The sequence below is a fragment of the Coloeus monedula genome, assembly GCF_965178545.1.
Source record: "Coloeus monedula genome assembly, chromosome: 14".
Taxonomy (NCBI): Eukaryota; Metazoa; Chordata; class Aves; order Passeriformes; family Corvidae; genus Coloeus; species Coloeus monedula.
The window spans coordinates 9,494,630-9,521,750 of NC_138794.1; the positions used below are offsets into that span (position 1 = coordinate 9,494,630).

At 42.5% G+C, this 27,121-nt stretch overlaps 1 protein-coding gene across 3 annotated transcripts in view; it reads right to left on the bottom strand.

Moving 5' to 3' along the window:
• Nucleotides 1–27,121, bottom strand: part of IGF1R (insulin like growth factor 1 receptor) — a 173,630-nt gene that overhangs the window by 35,634 nt on the left and 110,875 nt on the right. For all 3 annotated transcript variants that reach the window (XR_014226817.1, XM_082290807.1, XM_082290806.1), the window contains exons 3-6: nucleotides 9,421–9,733; nucleotides 6,771–6,916; nucleotides 4,844–4,988; nucleotides 340–554 (exon numbers count right to left, since the gene is read on the bottom strand). Coding sequence is in view for 2 of the 3 variants with exons in the window: in XM_082290807.1 (XP_082146933.1) it covers nucleotides 340–554; nucleotides 4,844–4,988; nucleotides 6,771–6,916; nucleotides 9,421–9,733 (819 nt within the window). In the remaining variant the exon portion in view is untranslated. The remainder of the gene's footprint in view (nucleotides 1–339; nucleotides 555–4,843; nucleotides 4,989–6,770; nucleotides 6,917–9,420; nucleotides 9,734–27,121) is intronic.

Here is a 27,121-nt window from a genome sequence, read left to right on the forward strand (position 1 = left end):
ATACACCAAACTACTGGATTTCATTTCTCATTTCCCAGGTATGCTCCTATTGTTATCTGCTGCTGCTGTCACAAAACAGGGGATTTGGGAAGCAGTCATCTTCTACAAGTGGGTTTTACAGATGAGATAGGGACAGTGTAACCACATCATTTTCCACTCATGCAAAGGTACCTCCACAGCTACAGTTTAAAGCCTGAACAAGCAGAAGGGCTGAAAGCCTCCTGCAAATCCTAAATTCTAAATATTGCAATGGTCAGCAACATGTCAGCATGTTGGGTTTGTTCTTGTGATACCCTCCTGTGCAGCTGGCATTGAGATTTTTTTTGTTTGTTTACTTACAAGAGGCTCTCTCCCCATTGTTCCTTGGATTTATATCTCCTTTGCTCTGTCGTCCCTTGGTTCCTGAAACTTCCTCCATACGGTAAATCTCAGAAACACACAGTTTAGGATTAAATGCAAAGTACATTTTCCCCTCACTGATTGTCAAGTTATGATGGTTCCAGTCCCACAGCTGCTGAAGATTGTGGTTGTCGAGCACATAGAAGGAATAATTCCTACAAGGAAGTTTTTGAAGAAAAAAATACTTGTTTTAATTCACAGCCCATTCCAGTGAAGAATACCTTAATAAAAGAAAACTTTAAAATACTGTGCTGTTCCCTCTTACTTTAAACTGGTGTTCAGCAAAGGGCTTTCTTCTCTCCCATGAAGCAATGAATGTTTAGGGGGCAGGGAAATGAGTGTGACAAAGGATTCCAAGGGTGACACCACACCGTCTACAGCCCACTCTAACATGTGTTCTAATAATTGTATAGGAGCTGCTATGAGGAATATAAATTCATATCCTCTGAACAGCAGGTCTCTACAGTGGATTTTCCATTTGGTGGCAAATGGGAAGCAGTAACCTTAGATACCTCATGGAAGGAAAAGGCTTCTGGAGTTCTGACAATAAAACACAGTCATTAGCACAACTCTTGCTTATGTTTACAAAAGCAGCTCTAAGAGTTTGCATAGAGAGGTTTCCTAGCCTCTCTCAGTTTACCTCTTGGCCCAATAAAGATTTCCTACATTGTGCCAAGAACAGTTGCACCTGTACATCGAAACCCAACAGCAAACAGTTGTACTGACTGCACAGGATCCACACTTCAGAGCACAGAACTAAACACAGGCAGCTGTGCCGAGCCCACTCCCTAAGCACAGCCCTGGAATAACATGCACATCCTTTATTTCCACAGATACTGTATAAAAGTTCTGTGCAAAAGGCCTATTAAATATTATTAAGAAATTCCCGGTACTACTCAACTGGACAGAAGGAAAAGACACACGTGCTACAGGAGCAAGATTATAGGCTCTACATCAGCAGCAAGACAACGCCTGCAAGGACACTGACACTTCGGAATAGTAGGGACAGGAATGCACCATCGGGAAATGAGATAAAGGTCTGTGTGGCTGATGAACCTAAATCAAGCCAACTCGTCACAGCAGTATTTATTTCACTCTGGTAGCAAGTCCCCCCCCCCATTAACTACAGCAACACAAAATCCATTATTAACACAGCGAAGCCCATCTTGCACTGCTAAGCCCTTGTCAACAGAGCTACACTGGGCTTTCTGCAAACCCTTCTAACTATAGAGTTTCTGCAGGGAAATGTGGCAAACAAACCATAGGGCTCATAAAAAGCTGCTATACTACTAATTTATGGTTTTCCTTCAATTACTTCATTTAAAATTTAGCACTAATTTCTCCCTCACCCAACCTGAAACAAAAACTGTGCATTCTGGTTCCAGTCTGTACAGATTTGCCATTTCCTGTGATGCAGAGCGTATTTTCAGAACCATGTGAAAGACAAGTTGTTTCTCATATTTCCACCTGTCCCCTAACTACCCAGGACCTGATTTCTGATGAAGTTGATACACCTAGTACCACTTCACACAGATGCTGAGAAAAATGTGCTCAGTTAACAAGGGAGCAGAGACATGTTTGTGCTTTAAATGCATTCTGCCAGGAGAGAACAAGGATGCTGAACTGCCTGTGGGATTTAAAAGACATCACCAAATCCTGTGTTGATTTGAAAGTACTGCACCTTACTAAAGTTCAGTGTTTTCTTTCTGGTTTGAACAGCTAAACTTATGAGCTTCTGAAACCTCCACACAAACTCAGCCTCACACCTCCACATACAAACTCCCCAGCTCACTTTTTCAAACTTCACTCACACATGGGCAACTGAGAAACAGAAACTCCCCCAAAACGAGGACCAAGCTGAGGAGCATGGGAGCCTGCACTGCAGCCAGGTGTCACCAAAGGTTTGGAAGGCGTCATTCATTCTCCAGACGCCCTCAGCACAGGGGGCCTGCTCTGCTGGAATGCTGTGGTTAGATCAGGCCTTGCTGCTCTTCTGCCGACTGTGAATTCACCACACCCTGACAATAATGACCCCAGGAAAACAAACCGTAAATTCCTCAGTGAGGAACCACACAACAGCTAGAGATCCTGTGTACACCTTCCAACAGGCCTGACAGCTGATGCCTCTGCCTCAAAATAGTGTAGAAAACAGGGGGGAGGTTGTTTTGATTTTACAGACTGTCCCCCAGTTTGCTGCAGAAGTTGAAGCACAGCATCAGAGCAGGCCAGTGCCACAACTGAAACTCCTCCTCAGTCACCATCTTCTCGGTTGCTCCTGAAGGCCACAAACTGCTCATTTGCCAGGTACCCAAACTGGGATGCTCTGGGAAGTGCTACCTACATACCATCTATGCACACAGCAGTGACCACACAGACCCCAGCAGAGGATGGAGGGGCCTGCAAGAGTCAGCACCAGATGAGGAAACTAAACCCTGCAACAGGCACCGAGACCTCTCTAGCACATCTCATCTCAGTTTCCCTATTTGCAAGGAGAAATTATTTTCTTGCTGTGTGAGCACATTCACTACAGACATGGTTTTCAAAAGAGGCAATGAAAACGCTAAAAACAAACAAAGTAGATTCCCTTTAAACTTTCCACTTTCTGTGATAACCAAGGCAAGCACCAGCAACTGAATAAGGAACAAGGAAGTTCTGAAGTGCTGTTTCGTTAGTCCAGTTCAATAAATAAAAGGACAGTGGCAGTGGGGTCAGTCATGTAATGAACAACGATCATAATGGGCTTTAAGTTACCCTCCCTCTCACCCCTCCTCAAGGCACTGCTGGCACAAAGAGCAGCACACTGCTTCCCAGGTTAAGATCCCACTCCCTGTTGTTCATAATTCTGCCCAAGTAATTGTTCAAGCTCAGTCCTTCCTTGTCAGGTGCCTACTTCCACCTAACTATTTTTGGACATGTTATTTAGACTGTGGTAATGCCTAAATTATGCCAAATGTTTTCCAAGCAAAGAGGCTGCCCCTGCCCCTTAGTATGTAACTGCAGTCATTTCCTAACACAGGGGAATTTTAGCACAAGCAGCTCTTTACTATAGATCTGTTTTATCTCCCCACTCAGTCCTGTTTTCTTCCTCAAAGCTACACCTGTTTACTTCTCTGTTTGGGAATCTGACTGATAAATCTCCTGTTTCCCCCCATTTCAGCTCTGCTTGCTGACAGACAAGGTACCATAAACATAATTACTTCCTGAGACACAAACCTAAACTCAAATTCAAAGAGGTTGAGGGAAGAGGGGAGAGAAGCAAAGACAAACTGATAATTGGAGTGTCTGAGAGCACAACCTGCCGGGAGCAGCTGAACGAGCCCATGCTCGGCACTGACAATCCTCTGGGATTTGCAAGTGGAAACAAGCTTCTCCACAGAGCCAGTGCTCTTCCTGAGCAGACAGCATGCTCTGCAAGGGCAGGAGGGAGAGCTGCCCTTGCACTCACTCTGTCAGATGGTGGAATTTTAAGAATTTAGGGCTGACCAAAGACCAGCCTGAGAGAAAGAGGGAGGCTGTGAAGAATCCCTCATGTTTTAACTTCATAAAGTTAGGGCAAATAAATAAGACATAAACGACCTTTCCAATGACCCTCCTACCACCTTTTCTTCTACAAATTCCTCAAATTCTTCATTTAACAGTTCTGTCAATATGGAGGGCAACTGATTTCTTCCACAGAACACTGGTTTTAACTGGGATGGCTATTTGATTTGGGATGAGAAAGAGCAAGACAGTTTGATGAAGGACCCTCACCACACTTCAGCAGCACATGCTCTGCAGGGATAAAAACTTTTGCCTTGACAGTCTTTTACCATCATAGGAAAACACAAGTTATGTACAGCAAGAAGTATCACATGGTGAGTAATTATAGAAGCAATATAATCCACAGCAAACATTTCAAGGGATCAACTTTTCCTGACCGGTCTTTTGCGTGCTCGGTAGATAATCCATGTAATGCTAACATTTCAAGGAGCTGCAAACAATAGCAACTTGCACTGTTTAACATTAGCTGGGTCACTTCCAGTTGCACTCCCTGGTCAGTAAAATGCGCATTTCCTTTCAGCTGACTTCTCCATAAAACTCTGCTAAAAGCCAACAGTAAAGAACTGCAAGAAAATCCAATTGTTTCTGAAGATGCTCTTTTCTCAAATAGAGCAAAAAGAACAAACAAAACCACTTTATTGATGTAAAGAATCTACTAGAAAAACCTAAAGTGAAAAGCAACAGCAAGGGTACCATAAAATACTTGTAATATACTCCATTTAATATGCTGATTTGGGCAGTAACGCAAATGAGCAATGCTGTGCAGAGGTGTTCATGAGGAGAAAAACGCTGCGTGTTAGTGGAAGAGGAGATTCCATAAATGACAAGTGAATGGTTTTTAGGAGACTTATTCCAGAGCTTTGTATTAAAGTGAAATTGCATCTGCAAATATCTGAACACTTACCCATCCACCTGCTCCTCTCCCAGAATGTATCGCAGGTTCTTCAGGAAAGACAGGGAGACCAATGCATGGGAATGACGAATCTTCACATACCCCGTTACTGTCTCAATCAGACCCATAAAATTCTCCAGTTCTGAGGCAATGTTATCTACAGTAAGAAAAAGATAATCATTATCATAACAGAATTCACAGCTTTGACTAATATTCTGCTTAATGCAGTATTAGCTCAGTAAAAGAAAATGTTTGTACTTGTTGCTTTTGAAAATGAGAGACACTGGTTTTCCTCCCCCAGGAACAGTTGCCTGTGCAGCCAGATGGTTGAAGGGCAAAAAAAGCCACAGAGTAACAGTGGGAAACCAGTCCTGCTTTTCCATACTCGAATATCTGATTTTTCCATGGGCATTGACCTCTAAAGCCAGCACCAAATGGTGAGCCAGCATTCTGGCAGGGATGAAAAGACCCTTGTGTAAATGTACACATCATGAGATGGAACTGTTATTTTGGTATGGAGCAAAGCTCAGGCAGAAAGCTCCAGTGGAAAACAGAGAATGAGACTGAAGATGGAGAGGAAAGGGTGTGTTCCTGGTCTGCTCTGGGCCACAGAGCATTGCTTTCCATGACCTGAAAAGCTCTGGCTACAAAACTGAACCAGTTGATGAAACAGCAAAGATAAAAGCATAAGCAAGCCCTCCTGCCATGGAGCACACTCCACACAACTTTACTGAAGCCAATTTTCTATTAGAAATTATTAAAATGACTGCAGAGGAAGCTCCACTCTTCAGAACTGCCTCCCCTCTATGAGCTGTCCCTGCACAGGTCTTCAACACCCCATCCTTCACAAGCTCAAGCTTTGCTGTCCTTACCTCCAGCAACCCCTGGCCCAAACCCATTGCCTGGTGTCACCACCTTGCCAAGTTAATTAAGCCACAGTTCTAAGGGGAAGTTTTTAAGGACTTGGGAGAAGCTGCTATGGGGCGTGTTTGTTGCCATAAACACACCAAAGTCCTAACAGATGGCTGGGAAGACCAAATACCAATGGTTGGTTCCCATACCAAATAATCAGATGCTCTTCAGCACTCTAAAATAATGCTTAAATAAAATTTAAAAACTCCCTCACGCTTGCCACAGGTAACTGGAACGTATCCCATAAGGGAAGATTGTACCTGTAGCAGTGGGACCAAAAGTAAAAAAATTCACATGCTGCTGTAACTAAACCCTGGAACTTTCATTCAGCACGAGGTAGGGAATCAAACAGATCTCAATCTTTCAACCTTATTAATGAAACCAAAAGGGACCTTCCATAAGGACATACAAGTCCAATAAAAACTAACAGCAATTTTTACTCTGCTTTTAAGAGCTCATCAGCTGTCAACACCTCCCTGGCTGATGAATCACTGCTCTGACAAATTTAATCCAGCGCTTGTTCAAGACATGTGACAGAGGTGGCCAGCTCACTAACGCTGACCATCCAGCAGCACAGTGTTAGGCTTTATACGAGTTCTCAGCACTCTGGATTCCATGTTCTAGCAAAACACCACACCTTGCCTTAAAAAGTGAGGATCTGCAGTCTTACAGTGCCATGCGACAAGCTATTTACCTACCCAAATGCAAGGATTTTCAACTTTTCCACCTTTTTGGGCCTTTATTACTCCTTTGGGACCACTGCTTGTCTAACTGCCTAATCCTGGCTCCTTGTCCTGCCAAAAAAGCTAACAAAAACACCAGCTTTCCCAGGGAGCTGAATACCTATTCCACCCGTGTGGGGCAGGATGGCGCTGTAGTGGGCCAAATCAAACAGGAGCACTGCTCTGGGCCTGGAAAGCAAACAGTTTGCTGAGTTTTTAATGTTCTTATCGTTATGCTGACGACAGAAGGAAAAATGTGAAAAGCAGCCTTATCAGGGGTTCCGAAAGCGAGGGAGATCACTTACTTCCACGCCGGATGTTGATCAGCAGATTTCCCTTGAGAATTGTGCATCCCTGCAACATTTGTGCTGATGTGACAGAGTCAATGGTCTTCGTTTTCCCATCCTCACAAATTTTGGGGCAAGGCCCCTCGCAAGGGCTGCAGAACATGCTGTGAGGAAAGAGGGGGATATTGAAAATAGACAGTGATATGCAACTCTGAGTAAACAGACTGCTTTGAGTTGAATTTTGGAAGACATTTCCCTCTAAAGCTTAGGCAAATCATCCAGGCTAGAATGAAAGCTGCCATGCTTGTTCAGGATATACTTGCCTGCTGCACTCCAGAGAGGCTGGAGCACTGTACCTCCTACAGTGACTGAATGGACCCATACCCACAGTCTGCCAGCTTCTGGAAGGCTCTGTGGTCCTTCCAAAGTCAAAGGAACCTCAGGTAAAACCCAGTGCCCTTGCAACTGTGTGTTTATTGAATTGTACCCAGAAACCCCTCCCTTCCCATTTACGCAGGCAGCCTCAGAGTGCAACGAGGTTTCGTGCTAATCCAGGCCCAACCTCACAAAACAGGCCAGCCAAGAACTGGAGATGGGAAAATACTGTTCACGTTCTTATAAAGTTGTCTGTGTCCATGTCCTTAAACCAATATTTAAAGCTCAGCATTAGGGAATTCCATGCTTCTGGCCATTTAACTCAGAAAGACAACTGTGGGGGCACACAGTTAGGAGGGATGTGGAGAAAGTGAGCAGTCAATTAGTCACTACTTCTTACAGCTTAAGAGGCATTAAAGCAGCAAGTTTAAGGAAACAGAAGGTCGTATCTTGATGCAAGGACAACTAATTGGCAACAGGAATTCGGAGAGGAAGGCCAGAAGTCTAAGCAGGTTCAAAATGGGTGATACAGATGGAAACATCAAGACACAGCCCCAAACTCAGAGAAACCAGATTGCCAGAAGCTGGGAGGCAACACTGAAGCACAGGCTCATTTCTGCTGCTTCTACTCACAGGCAGTCAGAAGCATTTTTAGCAGCCAAACTCAAGCAACAAGAACTCAGGGTAGACCAGCCTTTGACTACAGCAGGTTTTTAAAGGCTCCATGTTGTATTCCCTACACATTCATCTCAAAGTTGGACACTGTGCACAACACAGGCCCTCTGATCACTCCTCCTGGTAAATGTCCTTCCTGATTCAAGGTAATTTTTATTTTTCAATTTATTCTTGCACTTTTCTTGGTATTTCATGATTACTTACTCCACCTTATCACTTCAGAGAGAAAAAAAAAAATGAAAAAAATCCCAAACCCAGATCCAAAGACAAAGGTTTCTACTGACAATACTGATGGACATGGACTTACTATTTATTTTTTTTTTTAAGAAACTGAACCCACTTTCCTTTGAGGCTTAAAGTAACATGTAAATTGATAACAGTTTTTCATGCATGAGCCATAACAGAAAGAAGCTCCTTTTCTTAGTAGCAAGCTCCTATTTCAAAATCCTGGTCTAGAACATGCCACAAACCACTAAAAGCTGCAGACACAAGAAAGAGGCTTCAACTAACTGTACAAAGAATGCTGGAAATGCTTTCCATTTTCAACTATTTGTTAACAGCACCTCTGGGGAACAGAACATTCACTAGCCTTGAGTTACAGCTCCTTTCAATCTCTGCAGAGAGCACAACACTGAGATAAGACAGGATGGCCTCGCACTCCAGCGTAAGCGGCTCAAACTGCTGCTACTACAAGCTCCAGGAGATAACAAAAGCTGCACTTCTCAGGTGAATATCTGGATTTGGGGAAAGGCTGTGTTAAGTTGCTTGTATCCAAATGCCAACTGGAGAGTGCCTGGAACGGATGGATGACACGCATACACAGACACACAACTGCTGCACCACCACAATCACTTTTCCAAAAAACACAGCAGCCTACAAAGACACCTTGTTAGCATAATACTGAAACACTACAAATTTTAGCACACTGACTATCCTTCACTCAAACTCCATGACTTCCAAGGGCCAGTAGGCAATGAAGACTTCTTGCTTAAACCACTGGCAAATGACAAAAATCACAAGCAACCATTGCTCCAACTGTTAGAATTAAATAACAAGAGGAGAGTAACAATCTTGGAAGAAATTATTCTGTACAATATTGTTGGCTGCTGCATACCATCTATATGATTACTTCCTTCTAAAACACCATTGTTATCTCCTGGAAATAGTGAGAAAAGGGAAATTAAATTAAATACACTGAAGAATACATGTGTCTAAAATGCAGGCACACATAAAGCAAATAATACGCAAGGCAAGGTAACTCCTATGGTTTGTTCTGTGTGATAATGGTCATCAGTCAACTCCAGCCTTGGGCTTAACTTTCATTTTATTACTCTCTACTTGAAGACCTGGTTCTGCATTGCATGACCTCCTCTAGCCCTGCTGAAGAACGAGAGCCCACTGATGCTGCACAGGACCACACACACGCATCAGGTGGATTCATCATGGAAGGTCTATCAAGATTCATCAGGTCAGCTTCTAAAAGGGAAGCCACGCAATCCCCCACTGCAATTCCCCCTCCTGTGTCCTCCCTTCTACCCCAAGTAATTTGCACCCCAATCTGCCCTTGAACAGGGACTGGCAAACCCAAATAGGACAACCCAGACAGAAGCTGCCTTACCTTTGGCTCCCGTTGCGGATGAAGCCCGAGGGACACTCGGCCATGCACTCGTCGTTGTGAATCACAAACTTCTCGTATTCGCTGGCATCCGTGGCGGGGACTTTGGAGCAGAACTCTCTGGTGACGCAGCGCCAGCCCTCAAACTTGTACGTGTTGGGGGGGCAGGTGGGCAGGCACACGCCCTCGTAGTAGTAGTTACGGCAGGCCACGCACGCCGTGTTGTTGTCGGGCGCCGTGCAGCTCCCCAGGCACTCGGGATGGCAACACTCATTTTGGTCTGTGCAGGCTCTCTTCCCACATGAGCTGGGGCACACTGCAAGGACACAAAGCAAGGGAGCATGAGCAACAGCTGCTGAGGTAAGTGGCACTAAAGGAAAAACCCTGTTCTGTGCAACTCTATAGCAATTCAGTCCCTGCACTCAAGAGCATCTCTGAAAAACAACCCAACCCACTACTGTAAAAAGTTCTGGTTTTCTCAGCTTTAGTTGCCCGAAAGTATCTTTTTCTCAGATCAAATTTATGACATGAACCAAGTAAGTAATAAAGAAAACTGCTGAAAGCAAGATCAACATAAGGATAATGGAAACAGGCAGTACTGGAACCTATTCCATAGCCCTAGTATTACGGATAATTTTTTTTTTGGCATGCTGACTTATTGTCTTTCTAAGCATTTCTTGTCTTTCCTGTTTGTACTTCAAATTGGTCTTTTATTGGCAAGAAAACAAGCTTCCTTCAAAACAACTTAATTACACTTGTAGAAGGAAGCACTGCTCTACTGCAGCACACATGGTTGGGCTGACCCCAGTGTAGCATCCCAATGTTGCTTATGTGTGCAAAATGCGGTTTAATAAAGTATCAAATCATCATCCACATCAAATACCAAGGAATTACGGAGCTACTATTTTCCCCTGAAGAGCATAACAGAATTCTGCCTTATCCTCAAATTCTGGGTTCAGAGAACAAAATATGAAAGGGAGAAAAAAAATGGGGTGCAAATTTATGGAGACATTCGTTTTATGTGAAAGCATTTCAGCTTGGAAGACATGAACAAAGAGCAGAATCCTCAGCAGCCGAGCTCACCACTGCCAGATCAAAAGAAGTGGCAGCATTATATTTATGTAACAACAGCATTTTGATTACAGCACTCTATGGCCTTTTAGCCACACAAGCCATGTGCCAGAGGCTCTGGAAACACACAGATTGCAAATCTGGTTTGCATTAAGTAACTCTTTGCCCCTTTCTAATTTAGCTAAAACACTGTATCAGTAACAACAGCAGAAAACTCGATTTCAGTGGTGCCACTACAGAGAGATCCAAACGGAGCACCACAGACATTTAAACAGAGTGATTTCAGCAGAAAGCAGAGAATCAGGAGAGAAGTTAACATCCCAAAATGACCATGGAAGCAGTTGATGAAACTCCACACTAGTTCTGCAGTGTGATTTATCTCCCAGTTTGCAGCCATGGTGTTGTTTTAATGCAGGACTAAACACCCTAAAATCTTAGTGCCCTCCTCTTCCTATAAGGAGGTCCAGGCTTTCCAGTTTTCACAGTCCCATTCAGCAGAACTCCACCATCCTGACACAGGAGAAAATGCTTGAGACTGCTGTTAAGCAATAACAGCAGTAATAACAACAACAACAATTCCCCCACAAACAAACCAAAAACCACAAAAACCCCCACTGCTCATAGCTCGGCATCAAGGATGTTGACATCTTCCACTGACTTCATTATAAAGAGCCATTTTCTGATAGCTTTAAGTAGTGCCCACCTTGAAAAGGACTTGTCAAAATGCTATCAAAGAATTTTGCATTTCTTATCAAAATGATTCTGTACTCACTGTGATTAATTTTAATTTCCTTTTTTAAATGGACGGAGGGGAAAGACTATGAGAACAAGGAGGTGGGACCCCATGAGCACGGCTGGTGCCTGCCCAGGTACCACAAGTATCACAGCTATCACATGCAAACCAAATTGAGAAAATTTTAACAGAGCCTGTAAGACTACAGAGAGCAGGAATGCAGAGGCAATCACTGCTAAATACTGAGTTGTCTCAAGATGCTGGATGATTTTTTCCTTGAAAAGGAAACAAACCATACACACCAAACCTTTATCCCAAAAGAAAATACGTATACAGGTGTCTGTTCTTTCTGACTGTAACCTGCACCAGTGCAACAGAAGTCTGCCCACTTGCCACCTTAGTAAGGCATCACGAATTACCTTTCACCTTAAGGTACACAGGACTTGCATCTGGCACTACCAAGGGATTAAAAAAAAAATAAATCAGTGTGTCTTGCTAGCAGATGGACTGCCGTGCTGAGTGGGTGCCAGAACTCAGATTTCACGTGGTAGCTATATTTCCAGTTCAAAGCCCTACTAAAAAAAACACACACACCCTCCCAACCCATGCCTCCACGAAGTTCATTGCTGGATGTATTGATTAAATACATGATTTTTTGTTTTCGTCTGAACAATGTGCTGGAAAACAAGCACTGCTGTACTAAGTATTGGGATAAACAGAGTTTATTTCATTCCTGGGAAAGACTCCTGTATTCCCTTAATGCCTCTGCCATTCATGAGCAATCTGCTATATAAACAGGATTCCCTGCATCTCCTGGTAAATCTGCTGACTCTGGTCTACAGAAATATAAATTGGAGCACAGAATGATACACAAGTTCACATGAAAAAGGCAATCAGTGAAACAGGTTTTCAAAACTATAATATTTTAATCACAACCATTTTAACATGAACTCTTGAAAACTTTATAAAGATAATTTTTTAAAAGCTCAGCAAGCTCGCTTTTTCCTCAGTCCTATCTTCTGCTTGTTCTTGCTAACATTGGCAGGGTTTTCAGCCTGGAGACAATACGGGTATCCTGTTTCTTTGAAGAGGCAGAACAAGAACTTCTGTGTGTGTCTGTAGGACACATTATCAACAACAAAAAAGCCTTATCTGCCTTACACGCCAGTTCCCTCAGATATCCCTGTTCTAAAAACCTTACTAAACAACACCAGCTGACCTCACAGTCCGGACCCATCTATCCTCCCCCCACCCTCCCAAACTGTGCTACTTGGGCTCTTAGATTTGTACCAAACATGTAAAATGCAGGTTCCAAAATATTTTGGCCAGGAAAAGCGCCCTGCAATACACTCAGTAACTTGTTGACTTTATTCTTCAAGAACATTAGAGAGACAAACACGAGCAAACAGTGGGCTGACATTTGGGGACAGAATTTATCAGCCAGGTACAACAGTGCCTTGGAACATGAAGGCTGATGACAATATACAAAAAAAACAGCCCCTGAACAAATCCTTGCTGACAAGCCCAAGGGCAAAAAATGCTTAATTGTCATCACATGGAGATACCAAAATAATGGAAAATTTCAGAGACTTTGGAGGGCAGCCATGGGAGAAGGAAGTCAAAGCAAGACATGGAGAAGGGCAGACCCTTAAGCAGTTTAATAAAGAGATGATGGAGGCCTGAACAGACCAGCATCCATTTACATTTAGTGAGTGAAAGTAGTGTCAGATAATCAGATCTTCAGAGAAAGACAGCAGAAGAATACCAGTAGCCACCTATCAAATCTACTGGAGCAAAACCAACAACAGAACTTTTTTTATCCATCCATGATTCACCTCCTCTCTGATTTCTTCAAACAAGTTTTCCCTGTCAACAAAAAATTTAGGAGATTTTCCAAATACTATTAAGATACTATAATCACCGACCAAAAAAAAAAAAAAAAAGGTCAAAATATTTCATTCCAAGATGCCTGTTTTACATATGCAAATCAGATTCAGACCTGACATACAGCAAGGAGATACCTTAAAACTAAATGCAAGTATCTCAGAAACACGAGAAGCCCCAACAGAATCTGACTCAGAGACTCATTATCCTCAATTAAAACCCCCAAGATGCTAAACTAGAACTACAAACACAAAGCAAGGTTTGAAAATCCTCAAACACAGCTCTGGGGAAAGAAGATTTTAAAAGCAAGAAACAAATCATCTGCCTGTATTTACAACAGTTCTCTTTTGGACAGGCTCAGGCTAAGGAGGTGGCAGTAAGTTTGTCTGACATCTAATCCTCCCTGCTATGTGAAGTGTGCACCACACCAGGGCTCGCTGCAAACAGCCCGCATTGACATCATGGCTATCGTACAGTTTGGACAGACAAAGTGTTCTTATCATCTCCAAGACGCCATGACTTCAGCAATGCTGGAGCAGAAAAATCAGGTGAATAAACAATCAGTCACAGGGAGTGAAAATGCAGCCAGAGGAGGAAGACTCCTGGCAAGGGAAGGTGCCGGCCTCGGCCAAGGATGGCACCGTGCCAGTCACATGCGGGCAAGCAAAATGTTGCCAAGTGTGGGATAAATATTTTTTAAAGATTCTTTCTCTCCTTGTAAAAAGATATTTGATCCTTCTTTGGGTTGTTTTGGGGTTTTTTTTAATATATTCTTTTGGCTTTTTAGAGCATCCTTCAGATAAAATAATGTTTCAGAAAAAAAATAGGGGAGAAAAAAAGTGCCTTGTTTTGAGCAGAAACCAGAGGAGGAAGGGAGTGCTTCCTCCTAGCCAACTACTGAAAAAATTAGCTGTCTAAATTCATCCACAAAGACAGAAAAATATGGTCACTTTTGGAATGTTAATCCTTCTACATGACAGAATTTTAAAAATATTACATTTTAATGGGCTAAACTTTGGTACAGCCTTTCAAACAGCTGACTTCAAATGCTCAAACAGCCTATACAAGACCTGATTTCTTTTGCCCAATATTCTGTGAGAATAGAGAGACTGGAGAGACATTACTCAGAAAATCCAGTTCCAGTGATTCATGGTCAGGGCTGGAATCAAAAACTACAGAATAAAAGGAAATACACATATTAAATACATGCAGTAGCGTGTTCTGATCACAGAAATATGGGTAAAAGTCATCTCCAAGGCACTGAAGAGGCCATTCAGAGCAGTCGTGTAAATCTTTATATTACCACAGAAACAGGTATTAGCAGCATATCAACAGTGGTGTATTTTTTGTCTTTTCTGTTTCCCCTTCTCCAAAACTGGTCATCTCACATTCAGTGAAAATCCTGAAGGCAAAAAATGCTGCCATGTTGAACTACTCTCTAATAGTTAAGGCATGAAGTCTGGCAGCTTTTGACATTAACTGCCAGATCTCAAAGGTTCAGTTCAACCCAGCACCGATCTAGGACATAAAAGCGATCATCTCCTCCTCCTTTAAACCTCCAGTATGTACAGTCATGTCCACCAGCAAAATACTTGGATAGGTCTATACAAACTTATACCAAGATGGCATTAAGTCTACAGCCCACAAGCTATGTCTGACTCGAGATCATTTCACCAGTCATGCGTTTCCATCTTTAAATCCTAGTCGCTACCAACCCATTTTTATCCCTGAGACCTTTCCAAGGATCCTGAAATAATTCTGAAGTGGCTCAGTGAATTATTTTCTTCCCACTACACCTGGTCAGCCTCCACACAAAGCTTTTTGGTCTCTCGCTTCTCGGTATTTCTGTTTGTCACAGATGCTGTATTATGCCTTTATCCCTTCATGAAGGAGTAGGTGTTATGAAGCATCCAGAACCTCAAAATAACCTCAATGGATTTTCCCAGCCTGATACCAGCTATCAGCCCACTAACTGCCCAATTTTTAATCACATGAAAGATTGATCACAGAATAGTTTCTCGCATCCTCTTCCTCAGGATTTTATGGGTGAAAAACAACACACAGTTGTGCAACAGTTGGAGCCAACTGCTCAGATGGAAGCACATGTAGATGATTCTGGAACCAAGGAAGTGGAAGAAAGGAGTGGGTGACAGGTTAAGAAAAGTCCAGCACCATCCAGCACCTGGAGACTCTCAGATTCCACCAGATGCAATGAGGTCTAAAAGGCAGAGAGGAAATATTCGTCATTCAGTGAGTGTATTTCAGCTGGATACACTGGAGTTTGATGACCCCACACATCCCTCTTTTAGCCACCTCTCACTCATTCCTTACCCTAGAAGTTATACCAAAACAGATTCCAGGCGTCCCAGCTGTGATACAAAACAACGTGTGTGCCAGATCCATTTTATTCCGACTAGAGGACTTGGGGACACTCTTTGGCACTGTAAAACTCCCATCCCTTCAGGTTTCTGCAAATGAAGCAATCAACCCTGCTAAATGCTCCAGGAGCATTACAGGAACTCCCATCACACCAAAATGAGAACAAATGGAAACCTGAGTGAAGAAAACAACCACCTTATCCCACAGTCAACAGGAACTCACGGATAGCACAGGTAGTGTGCATTTGCTCCCAAGTGCGTAAAACTACGGCCCAGGAAGGTGAAAACAAACACGACTTATTGACAAACCCAGGCAGCATGAATTGCATTCTCTTTCAAAACAGTTTATGTTGCCCAGCACAGCCCAGACTGGCATCATTGCAGCTGGCACTCGAGAGAATGAGGAAAAAAACAAGTCCGTTTAGTCCCTTCCACACCAGTATGAATTCAGTACATAAACAAACCCCACAGAGGCAGATACACAACCATCTCTGGGGAGTTTGGGTCAGTTGCACTCTATCTTCAACACTGGGTAAACAAACTGGTCGGGAATGTTTTACCATCAGTACCGCACTGTTCCAAAAACATTTCCTCTACGGACAGGGAAATTTCCCACTGGAAGATGCAAATCAGAACAGTAACATTGATCAGAGTGGGGATGAAGGCAGGAAGATGAGGGTCCCCCTGCGGTGGTGAAAGCTGCTCCCCATCCACTGCCATCCCTCACCACTCACTGTCACATATTTGTCCACATTCCTAAAGGGAAAACTGAAGTTCCTGAACTCTGCAGTAACAGATAAGAAAAGCAAAGCTGCAGCTCTGAGGCAAATTATTTGTCTTTTTGCTGCAGATTACGAGCGATATATTGGGGTTTTGCTTGTTCTTGCTTAAAGCTAGATTTAATCTGCCTGTCTTCCAAATGCTGCAAGTGTAAGGCAATAAGCTTTACGGGATTTAATTAATATACTGCAAGCAAGGAGTGCTGGTCAGCCATCTCCTGGCAAAAGCCCAGCTGGAGAAGGACTACTATTCACATTCCAGATTTATTCTAAAGGAGGAAGACAGCCTGATAACATTATCACACTGGCCTAAATTATGTAGCTGTCCTAATGCCGAAGGATCACGGCAGTTTAATCCAGGGCGAACAAGAGTCACTGGTTACGAGGGATTCAGCTCCTGCTCCATTCCAGGAATGCCCTTTGCATTCATGCCTTACACCCATCAACAGCTCAACCATTCTGGCACCAGCAATGATACAGAATGTTCGTCTTGGAGGCTGAATCAACACTGCTCCAGCCGAGGGCTAATTGCACTAAAATTAAAGGGAAAAAAAAACTTCCAGAAAACTGTTCATAATACACACAGTGGGGCAAACCTAGAAAGTTTTTGTTCATCTCCAACTAAGATGACAATGACAAAACCTGTAGAGTTCTGAACATTAGAAAGATGAAAATTCAAGGAAACAGCCAGAAAGACCAAGAACATTCAAACTGTTTTACTACAGAGCAAGACTTTTCAAGCTGTTCACCTGTTAGTGAGATAGGCCACTAAAACCAGGATTAAGATCCAGATGTTCAGGACCCCGAGAAAAGAGGAGGATGATAATGGAAGGGCAGAACAAGTTGCAAGAATGCTGATGGTCTGCAAAGTTATCAGAGACACCTGGTGCTTTTGTTTTAAATCGCAAACTACTAAATCTGGGAGTACGACATCACTTATGATATTTGTACATTGCAACCGAAAGGCACCCTGTTAACAACAGCAGCAACGATGCTCCAAACAATATTAAGGCAATTATGCTAAAACGATCAAATTAAGTATTTCCTTCAGGACTTCCAGAAATACAAGAGTGTAAGCAAATCTGACAGCAACTGAAGATTGTGCTCTAGAGATCCACAACAATCAAAGGGTGAGCTCTCTCCTTGGTTTTAATAATCATGGAATATATTTTTCTTTCTAAATCTTCCTCTATTATAAACGCAGAGGGAATACAAAAAGTGCCAGAATTTCTAAGACCTAAAAGCAGACAGGAAGATTGTGCATTTATCCATGTCTTAACTCATTTTAACAAATTTACAGGCAACACTGGCAGTGGGAAGGATACAGCTGACTTTAAGGTGTATTAGAATTAGTTTCTTCTCATATACCACAACCATGGACAGAAGCATTTCCGAGGGAAATGGGAAAATGTTGAACTATCTTTTTAGACTTGATGCAAATTGCTTTCATAGTCTGTAAATCATCCTGAATTATCTGGACCTAAACTTTTAACTCCATCCTCCATGGTTTGGTCTCCAAACAACAGAACTGCTGCAACAGCCGCCTGTTTGCTTGTGGGTTCCTGACCAGCTCTGTGTGTAGACAGAAAAGCTGGCTCTGGGCTGCAGAACCTGCTTTGGGGAAGTGAAAGGATGCTCCCAGTCGACTGTGGCACTGGACATGACCACAAACCCAAAGGAGGCCCCAAGTGAACGGCTGCAAATTCAGCAGCTCTGAATCCCCAGACAGCCCAAGCAAAGGACTCAAACACCTGAGCCATAAGCCAGTGAGAAAAAGTGCCTTGGGTCAGTGAAGAGCGCAGAATGGAACAGCAGCAGCTGGGAGTGCTCAGTGTTTCCTGCTAACCCAGCTGAAGGATGACAGTGTCGTCCTGCCTGTACTTAGCTCAGTATCTTTAAAAACCTCCTCCGTTGTGAGACTGAACTATTTCAGTTCTTCAACACTTTGATAAATAAACTGTTTGACTGTGACATCCCCCAGGAACTGCAAACACACAGAATATACTCACGGGACAAACAGCACACACAGCGCTGCCGGCCATGTACTCACACACAGCTAAGACTTGGATGCTTGAGTTGTCTCTGCTGATACACTTCACATGCTTTTGAGGAATTCCTGCTAGCATGACTGGGAAAAAACAATGATATTGCTTCGGACTTCCTAAATCCTTCCCTGTAGTAAGGATTTGTGATCAGATTAGGGAGTACCAGAGGTTTATTTATTTATTTTTAGGAAAGACAGCCAAGGTGAGCTGTATCCCTGGATCTGACAGGGGCTCCAGGCTGCAGCAAAGCCAGCTCAGAGACACTGCCTGGCTGCTCTGAAGCTGGAGACAGCATCAGACAGCACTTATTAAAGAAAAAGAGCGGATTCGTGTTTTTGATATTGGCACAAAGTAGGAAGCACGCTGCTTCCCACTCTGTTTTTGCTTGAGTTTGGCACGTTTGAGCTACGCTTTTCTTCTCTGGTACCTTTTTTTGTCATCTCAAGTCACATTCACATGAACATATAAATACGCAGATCCTTACGCGCTGTGTATAGCAGATACTTACATGGATGGTCTCAAAAAAGAATATTCTTTTCACACACTAAAAAAATTATACAGAGTTATTTTAAATTCAGAACTGTTTGTATATTCCTTATAAGTTTATAAAACTCTCACTGTCCTCCCATGACTAACGAAACTGGAATTGAGAGAGTATTCTATATTTATAACTCGTCTGGTTGCTCATGCCTATGGCCCTATTTCCACCCTCCGTTACTGTACACAGAGCTATGTGAGGTATTGTGGGTTCCCAAACTTCACCGATTTCCTAACAAGGCAGGCCTGTGTCCCGGAGGAACAAGCTGGGGGCTGTTTCGTTCGAGCATTGGCCAAACTCAGAGGGAGAGGCCTTGAGCACTGTGGTTTTGGCAGCTCTTCTTCAAGCTGGTATTAGAGGCCATGTCTGGGCAATGACACGCCAAGCTGGCACCGGGCTGGGGATCGATGCTCTGTCTGCAGCACAAACCCTCTGGGATTCCTACACACTTGCCCCAGTGATCTCAGCACTCCAAGGCTTCGCTGAGCAGCTCCTCAGACACCTACAGCACAGACACACCACAGGCACCAGGCAAATCCAAGCGTGACAGACTCATTGGCCTCTCAAAATCCAAAGGAAGCAAAACCCTCAAATTTTATCCAAAACCCCCTTGAGACCTCGGTGTGTTCACTGATGCCGGCCCACTACAGACCTCCAGTGGCTGGCAAGGAAAGAGACTCTATCAGGTATCTAAATGAAGCAAAATAAGGAAAAACTGGATTTCATACTGTAATGAAGTTTGGGTTGGGTGACATTCTTTATCCATATGAATGCCCAAGACTCATGCAACCATATGCCATCTTTTGAACAAAATAACTTTGCTAGCTCAAAAATCCCAGCAAGAAATCTGAGGTTTTGTCATGATAGAGGGGCCTCATAATTGACGCATTTTTAACTCATGCCAGGCACCTATGGGGCACAAAGCCTTTTCTAATTCATGGTTCCTATATAAGCTCAATATAAGTAAGTATTTATCCAAAAAGCAGAGGGACATACAGAGAGAGACATTTTTCAAATTCAAAATATGTTGTTGGTGGCTGGGATCAGGGTCTAGCGCTCATGAAGATGGATTCATTACAAGGCCAGGATGGATAAAGCCTTGAGTAACCTGGTCCAGTGCAAGGTGTCCCTGCCCATGGCAGGGGGTTTTGGACTAGATGAGCTTTAAGGCCCCTTCCAATCCCTGACATTCTAGGATTCTCTGATTCATCAGAGTACTAGAGCTATAAAAAACCCACAAAAAGTGAGAAACCCACAACTCTTCCTAAGAGGCTTTGCAGAAAAATAAGTTCAGAAGAATTTACACAGGGGTCTAAATGCTTCATATAAAAAAGCAAGGCAAGATCTGGACTATGTTTACAAAGTTTAAGCCTCCATACCTACTAACAAAAAAAAAAAAAAAAAAAAAAAAAAAAACAGGAAAGCAAGTGGTGAGTATTGCCAACTTTGTGTAACTGAACTGAGAATGTTTTCCCCTACCAAAATGTTTCCTTAGAATATTCTAGCTGAGAGAGAGTGACAGCACCTAAATCCTCCCATAAGGCAAACCAAGAGCACCTGCCTCTCCTTCCCTTTAATCCCAGGGCCACTGTCTCTGCTGTGGGTAGGCAGTGGTGCCACAGTTTTTTTTCCCCTTGAATTTATTCAGCCGCTTTCTTTGCTTTGCAATAAAGCTGTCAGGATTAACAGGCAGCTCTGGTGAGTCAGATGTTCAAAGAGAAAACATGATCTGTACCTCTCCCCATCTCTACAGCAATGCTACTGGTAGAATTGTTTTCCATCACTTGCCACACTACACAAACTTTTAAGAACTATTAAACACTCCTCCAGCTTAGCAAGAAGAAAAATTATCTAAATTTATCAAAGGAGCTGAAGTTCACTACACTATGAGAAAAGGATTTAAATCTGGATTATGTTTTCATCCATTTAGACCACAGAGAAAAATCATTAAAAGGTATTTGAAGAACTAAATACAGCAAAACTTAGTATTACCATTAAAAAAAAAAATTAAGTTTCATAATATTACATAATTTTAAAAAATGTTTATGCTGCAGTACAGCAACGATGTTTTTCCACAACATGTGATAATTTGACAGACCCTTTTCTACAGCTTTTAGAAATTATCTTTTAATGTTAAAATTCCACTAAGTATTTCATTAATTCTGAAGAGGGTTAGTATTAGTTACAATAGAAAACCCAGGTTCCCAAAACTAACAAGCTCTACAATTCAGTAATATCAGTATTTACAGCTTCTTCATGCAGAATGTGCAGACTTCAAACAGACCATGAAACTTTCCACAACCTCGTTTACCCCAGAAATTATTGGATTTATAGGACACCTACAAACACCTAACAAATGGAAAATTTATTGAATTCTAAGCTTTATTTCTCAATAATACTGTAGTAACAAGACTGCAATTATCTTTTCTTCCAGTTATGGGTCTCCTTGAGCCAATAACTGCAGATATCTTTGGTTATAGAGGTCAGGGGGGTGAAAGCATCACCACACTTCCCATTTTCCACCTCCTCACGATACTACACTGTGGTTTTACTATTCAGAGGTACATCCTCCTCCTTGTACGGATCTATTCTGAACACACCAGCCATGCCATTCCCTAAGTTCTCCAGGTATATATTTACAGCACACAAAACAAGCCAAGAAAAAAGTATTTCTGGCCATGCTGCAGTTATCAATATCATATCACCCCCACAAACTTTTGGTGCTGATGCTGAGAAATGTTGTGAGAGCTATGTACCACCTCTGGTCCAGCTGGTCCTCATTATAAAAGGGGACCAGTGGCTGGTTCTGGCCAGCTGGAAGGGGACAGGGCTGTATTGCCATCACTTAATTTGAGAAACAATTTCCTATTCCATCATTAGAAATGGTATTTCTCTTCCAATGTTTACGACTGTAACATGAAACAACAAATAGATCTGTCTCTATTTCAAGCAGGGCAGGCCCTGCCTTCTCTGCAGTTATATGAACCTCAACTTCCATACCCATTAAATGAAGTTTCCTGTAAATTATGCCAACACTACCCAGAACACACTGTTTAAAAATCACACTGGTTAAAAAACAAACAAAACCCAGACAAACAAACAAATTTGCAGACAGAACCTTCACTGAAAAACAATGAAAGGGAACTACCAAAACCAGCAGATCCTGCTTGTTGATGGCTCTGGAACAAGAAACAGGGAGGGGAAAAAAATAATTAGTATTCCAGGATGTCCCACGCACACACCCAAAACTAAAAGCATTAAATTGGATGGGAATAGAATAGCTGATCTTGCCTGCAGTCAAATACAGAGAAGAATCATTTAAATTGCAAATTACAGAGCAACAGATTTTTGCACAAAGTTCAAGGCTGTTCTATGGTTTGTTTTTATGAATTAGGAATGACGTGAGGAAAAATTAAGGGGTTGGGCCAGCTACTACCCTTAATACCTATTTCAGCTTAAATATTTCTCAGATTCATTTGATGCACTTTATCCAGGCACCGTGGCTCGTTAAAGTGATGACAGAAAGTAAAGCAGCTTCTCCTAGATCATCCCTAAGGATGCAGCATCCGCTGGTGGCCACGCTGCCACTGGAGGATTAACTGCTACAGAAGGATCTCCAAACTGACTAATTACTCCCTCCTCCCCACATCATGTCCTTCCGCACGTAGGAAACTTTTAATCCATTTATACCTTTCCTGGGCAGCGCTTTTCAACCAGTGGTTCATCTGACAAAGCTTCTGCCTCCCTTTCCCAGGTTTTGAAGAGCTTGTTCCTACCAACATCAGCTTCTTGGCCTTGGTTCCCACAAATTAAACTTGATGAATGCTTAGTAACAGAAAAATATATACTTCACATTCATACAGTGCTTTTTAATCAGCAGTTCTCAAAATGCTTTACAAAGTATGAAATCTAATCAAGTGGCTGGTTTTGATGCGGGGTTTGGGGGGATAAATGCAATAAAAAAAAGATGAGTTACTCCATGTTACAGCAAAAAGCAGAAGATTTAGTAACACAAGAAGCTGTTTGCCTTGATATGCAAAAGCCTCTGACACTACATGACCGTAATAATTTTCTTTTAAAATGTAACCAGCCCTGAATTACAGACTTCAGCACACGATTACAGAACACTATTCAGAGGACCTGGAGCTCAAGTATTTTCTTGTCAGGCAGTTAGCACATAATAAAGAAAAGACCAAGCAAAAGCCAGATGATCTTTTAAAAATTGTTTTAGAAATCAGCTTGCTTTCGGAGTATTTGTAAAAAATTCTACCAGTGAATATGTCAGTAGCCACAAAACCCCTGGTATTTCACTCTAACAGTGGATCACAGCCTAGTCTAAAATGTAAAATACCTTTGCAATATCAGACTTGGGTCTTTTGGGACAAAGACACTCTGGTGAAGATTCTGCAGGCTTTAAAGGATGACAACAAATGTCACCATCTTCAGCATGGAAAGAAGTGAGGCTTGTCTGACCAAAGAGCATTGAGTCAAAGGTTTTAAAGTGACACATGACAGATTACAGTATCATAAAAAATAAAGGTTGGAAAAGACCTCCAAGATCATCAAATCCAACCCTCACCACCTTGTCAACTAAACCAGAGCACTGAGTGCTATGTCTAGTCATTTCTGGAACACCTTCAGGGATGAGGACTCCATCAACTCCCTGGGCAGCCCCTTCCAATGCCTGACCAGTCTCAGTGAAGAAATTCTTCCTGATGTCCAACCTGAACCTCTCCTGGCACAACCTGAGGCGGTTTCCCTTGTCCTGTTGCCGGCTGCTTGAGACAAGAGCCCGACTCCCTCGTGTCAGGGAGTTGTAGAGAGTGATAAGGCCACCCCTGAGCCTCCTTTTATCCAGGCTGAACACCCTCAGCTTCCTCAGCTGCTCCTCACAGGGCTTATTTGATCCAGACAAGTCAACACCATGTCAGTTAACAGTAAAATTTAGCTGAAATGCTCATTATAAACTACAGTAGGGTAAAGAATGTAAAGCAAAATCTTGGGATTCTTTTAAAGAAAACGTGCACAAGGTATCTTCTCCAAGAAGAAGATCTTAGATGTCTTAACTCAAGAATGTTTTGGTTTTTGAAGGTTTTCTAATTAATAAGCCAAATGGCTTTACAAATTAATTTCACTTTTTAAATTACATTGTTTTCTTTGTTTTGTCATTCTCAGTTTTTTAATCACATATGCAAGATGGTGCCACCTGGGAAAGTTTACACGTTTACATCATTAAGTGTCTTTGAATTAACTTCATGCCAATAATTGTTTTTAAGAGATAACACTGCCAAATTTGTCACTTGACAAAAGTTAATCTAATTCTTTCCTTACTCACTGAAGAGAGATGGTGACTTCTCCCATTGAGGGACAGACACACATGGACAGAGTTCAGCCACTTTCAGACACACAGAAGTCCCATCTTTCTATCTCTGGTCCCCACTTGACTGGCCAATGTCTGATGGAACCTCTACTACACAACCAGTGTCAATCACAACTGGATTTTCTCAGCCACCAACAGTTCCAGTAGGCTGCAGTCACAGTTGGATTTAACAACACACCAGTGGGGATATGACAGGATTTCACCCACGGCACAAAGATGGAACTGGAAGTCTCCATGAGCTGCCCACAGCTGCACAGCTTGGGACATGGTCCAAACTATCTGCATCTGAACCTGGGAGATAGACAGTTTGGAGCATTTTTAAGTTTAACAAATGTGTCTGGCTTAAAAATCATCATTTAGAGAATGACAGTACCAGGTCAATGTGTTCCTGAGCACTGTCTCTGAGAAAAGACAATTTTAAAAGCATTTTGTGGCTGTTGGTGCCATGGGTAACAAAAACCGAATAGGCTCAGAACAAATAACTTAATAGCAATGTCTGTGGAAACCAAAATCTTTTAAAATGCAGTTTGAAATCTGCCAAGCTACACTTAAAAGAAACTCTGCAAGGCCACAAAGCCCCTTGGCCAGCTTCTCGCTCCCTCAGATTTCACTTCACCTGCATGGCAGTGCACAGCTTTGCTCACATCTGTCTCATCCCTGGATAAATGAACACGGCATCCTGTTCACTATGCCATCTCCTGCTCCACATTAGCTTTTCCCCTGCCCCCCTGTTGGCCTAAATTATCCTTCAGGAGCTTGCACGCTCGGCAGGCTGCTCCTTGAGCTCTTACATCACTCCTCAAGCCTTGCTCCTATCCAGACTATTAAAAATGCAACCTCAGGAGCTATTACCTACAAAGCATTAAAAAAGTATCCTCATGAGCCTGGTACTTCCCAAACATCCGTACAGCCTACTGGGAACCCTATCAACAACCAGAAGCTACAAAGTTGATGCAATTGTGAATCTAGTATTTGTTGATTTAAATCAGGGTTACCTTGATCAAACAACAATGTTGACATGCATCCAACAAATTACAGCTGAGCCCCTGTATCTAAGGATGAAGATCACAACTAAGAAGTATTCAGCAGCTCTAAGTCTAATCTCATGATCCAAGTTATTTTCTTAGTGAAGTCCTACAGCATATATTGCTTCATGGACAGCATCCTACTCATTTATAATGTGCATGCTGCCAATCAAAAGACTCAATAATTGAGCTACAATCACATTTAGCACTGAATGCTTTTGAAGTCTAATCACTCCCAAACAAGGCTCAACAGACCAGTCCGAAGAATCACGTCACATTCCAGAGCGCTGTGCCTTCCACTGGGTACACAGTGGGTCTAAGGAACTACACGCCGAAAAAATCCATTTTTAATAAAAACACTATTGGTTAAATAGGAAAAAAAAGATGCATAGAACAAAATTCTTTAAATCCTCAAGTATAATTATTATTTTATCTGCACCTCTACACCCTCTCACATGACAGTAAGTGTGTGGTGCTTGCTCATGTTAATGTATTTTTGTCAACAAAGAAGATCAGGATGCACTGCAAACACCTGCATTACAGAGGCTTCTTACAGGTTCAATGACTCTTTGTGCATCCTAAATCCCACAACTGAAAAGAAAAAAAAAAAATATATAAACAGGAAAAGAAGGAAAGAGAAAAAAAGCGCCTTGTGTTGTTTCATTCACCACTCATTCCAAAACATTCAAATCAGCCCCAGCACGGCGGGGAAATCCAATAAGGATAATGCTGGGGCTGTCTATCCGTGCCCGCACGCCGCTCTGCAGGACTGCACACCCACGTGATGGTTTGTTTATGAGTCTGGAGCAGCATCACGAGGCGCTGCCCCATGGGACCCACTCCACGGGCAAGGACAGCCACCACCCCCACGCCACAGCAACCCCAGCCACATAAAAATATCCATAAAAATATCCCTTCCTAACTCGGCACATGCACCCCGTGCATGGAGCGTTCCTACGCCGCAGCATTCAGTACACAGCTCTTGACTCCAGGCTTAAAATTAAAGGGAAGCAGGAGCAGCAGCCATTCAAAGCACAGAAAAAAAGCTCTTTTAAAAGCTCACATGCACAAAACAAAGAAAAATTTAAAGACAGAGCTTATCATAACCTCAGTCTGATTCTGCAGGTAGAGATTTCTCTTCATGAAAATCAATAGAAGATGATTTTAAGCCGTTTGATTTCATTACTGTGTATAAAATCTCTACTCTGAATGGAATATCTGAATCAATCTGCAAAGCTGCTACAGGCTACGCTGTCACAGGCTTTCACGTGCCTTTTTCTCTACCACTCTTACCACAAAGACAGTGAGATAAAAACGCCACACTGGAGGTTATTTGATATTTCTAAACAAGTACCAGCAGCAGATTGGGTTTTTCCCTTTAGCCCTCTTAGTTTTCACACCGATGTTTCAGGTGGAAAAGAAAAACCAAACACAAACTGCACAAAATGCACTGGTTTGCTGCAGTGGTGACTGGAGAACTGAAATGTCCTATTTCCAGTACTGAGAGAGGAAAACATGTTGAATTAAACAAAATACACATGTACGCTCTTCATGCTGAGGCAGTGGGGTTTCACCACAAAAGAAACACATTACAGATCATTCAATGCATTAAAAAAAGATGGCACAGTGGATTTCTATGCTGTGCTCTGAATCATAACGACAGGCGTGTTAAAACCTGAGCAGACACACAAAAACAAATGTCGTGGCAATAGGGTTATTTTTTACATCTGTTTTAGTCAATACGTCACAATATAAAAATCTGGAGTCTCAATCTCTGGGTTTCTCTGAGCCTCCACCCCTAAATTATGTCCCTTTAGTTAAACTGCTGCCTTCATAATCCAGTCAGCACATCCCAAACTACACATTCAGAA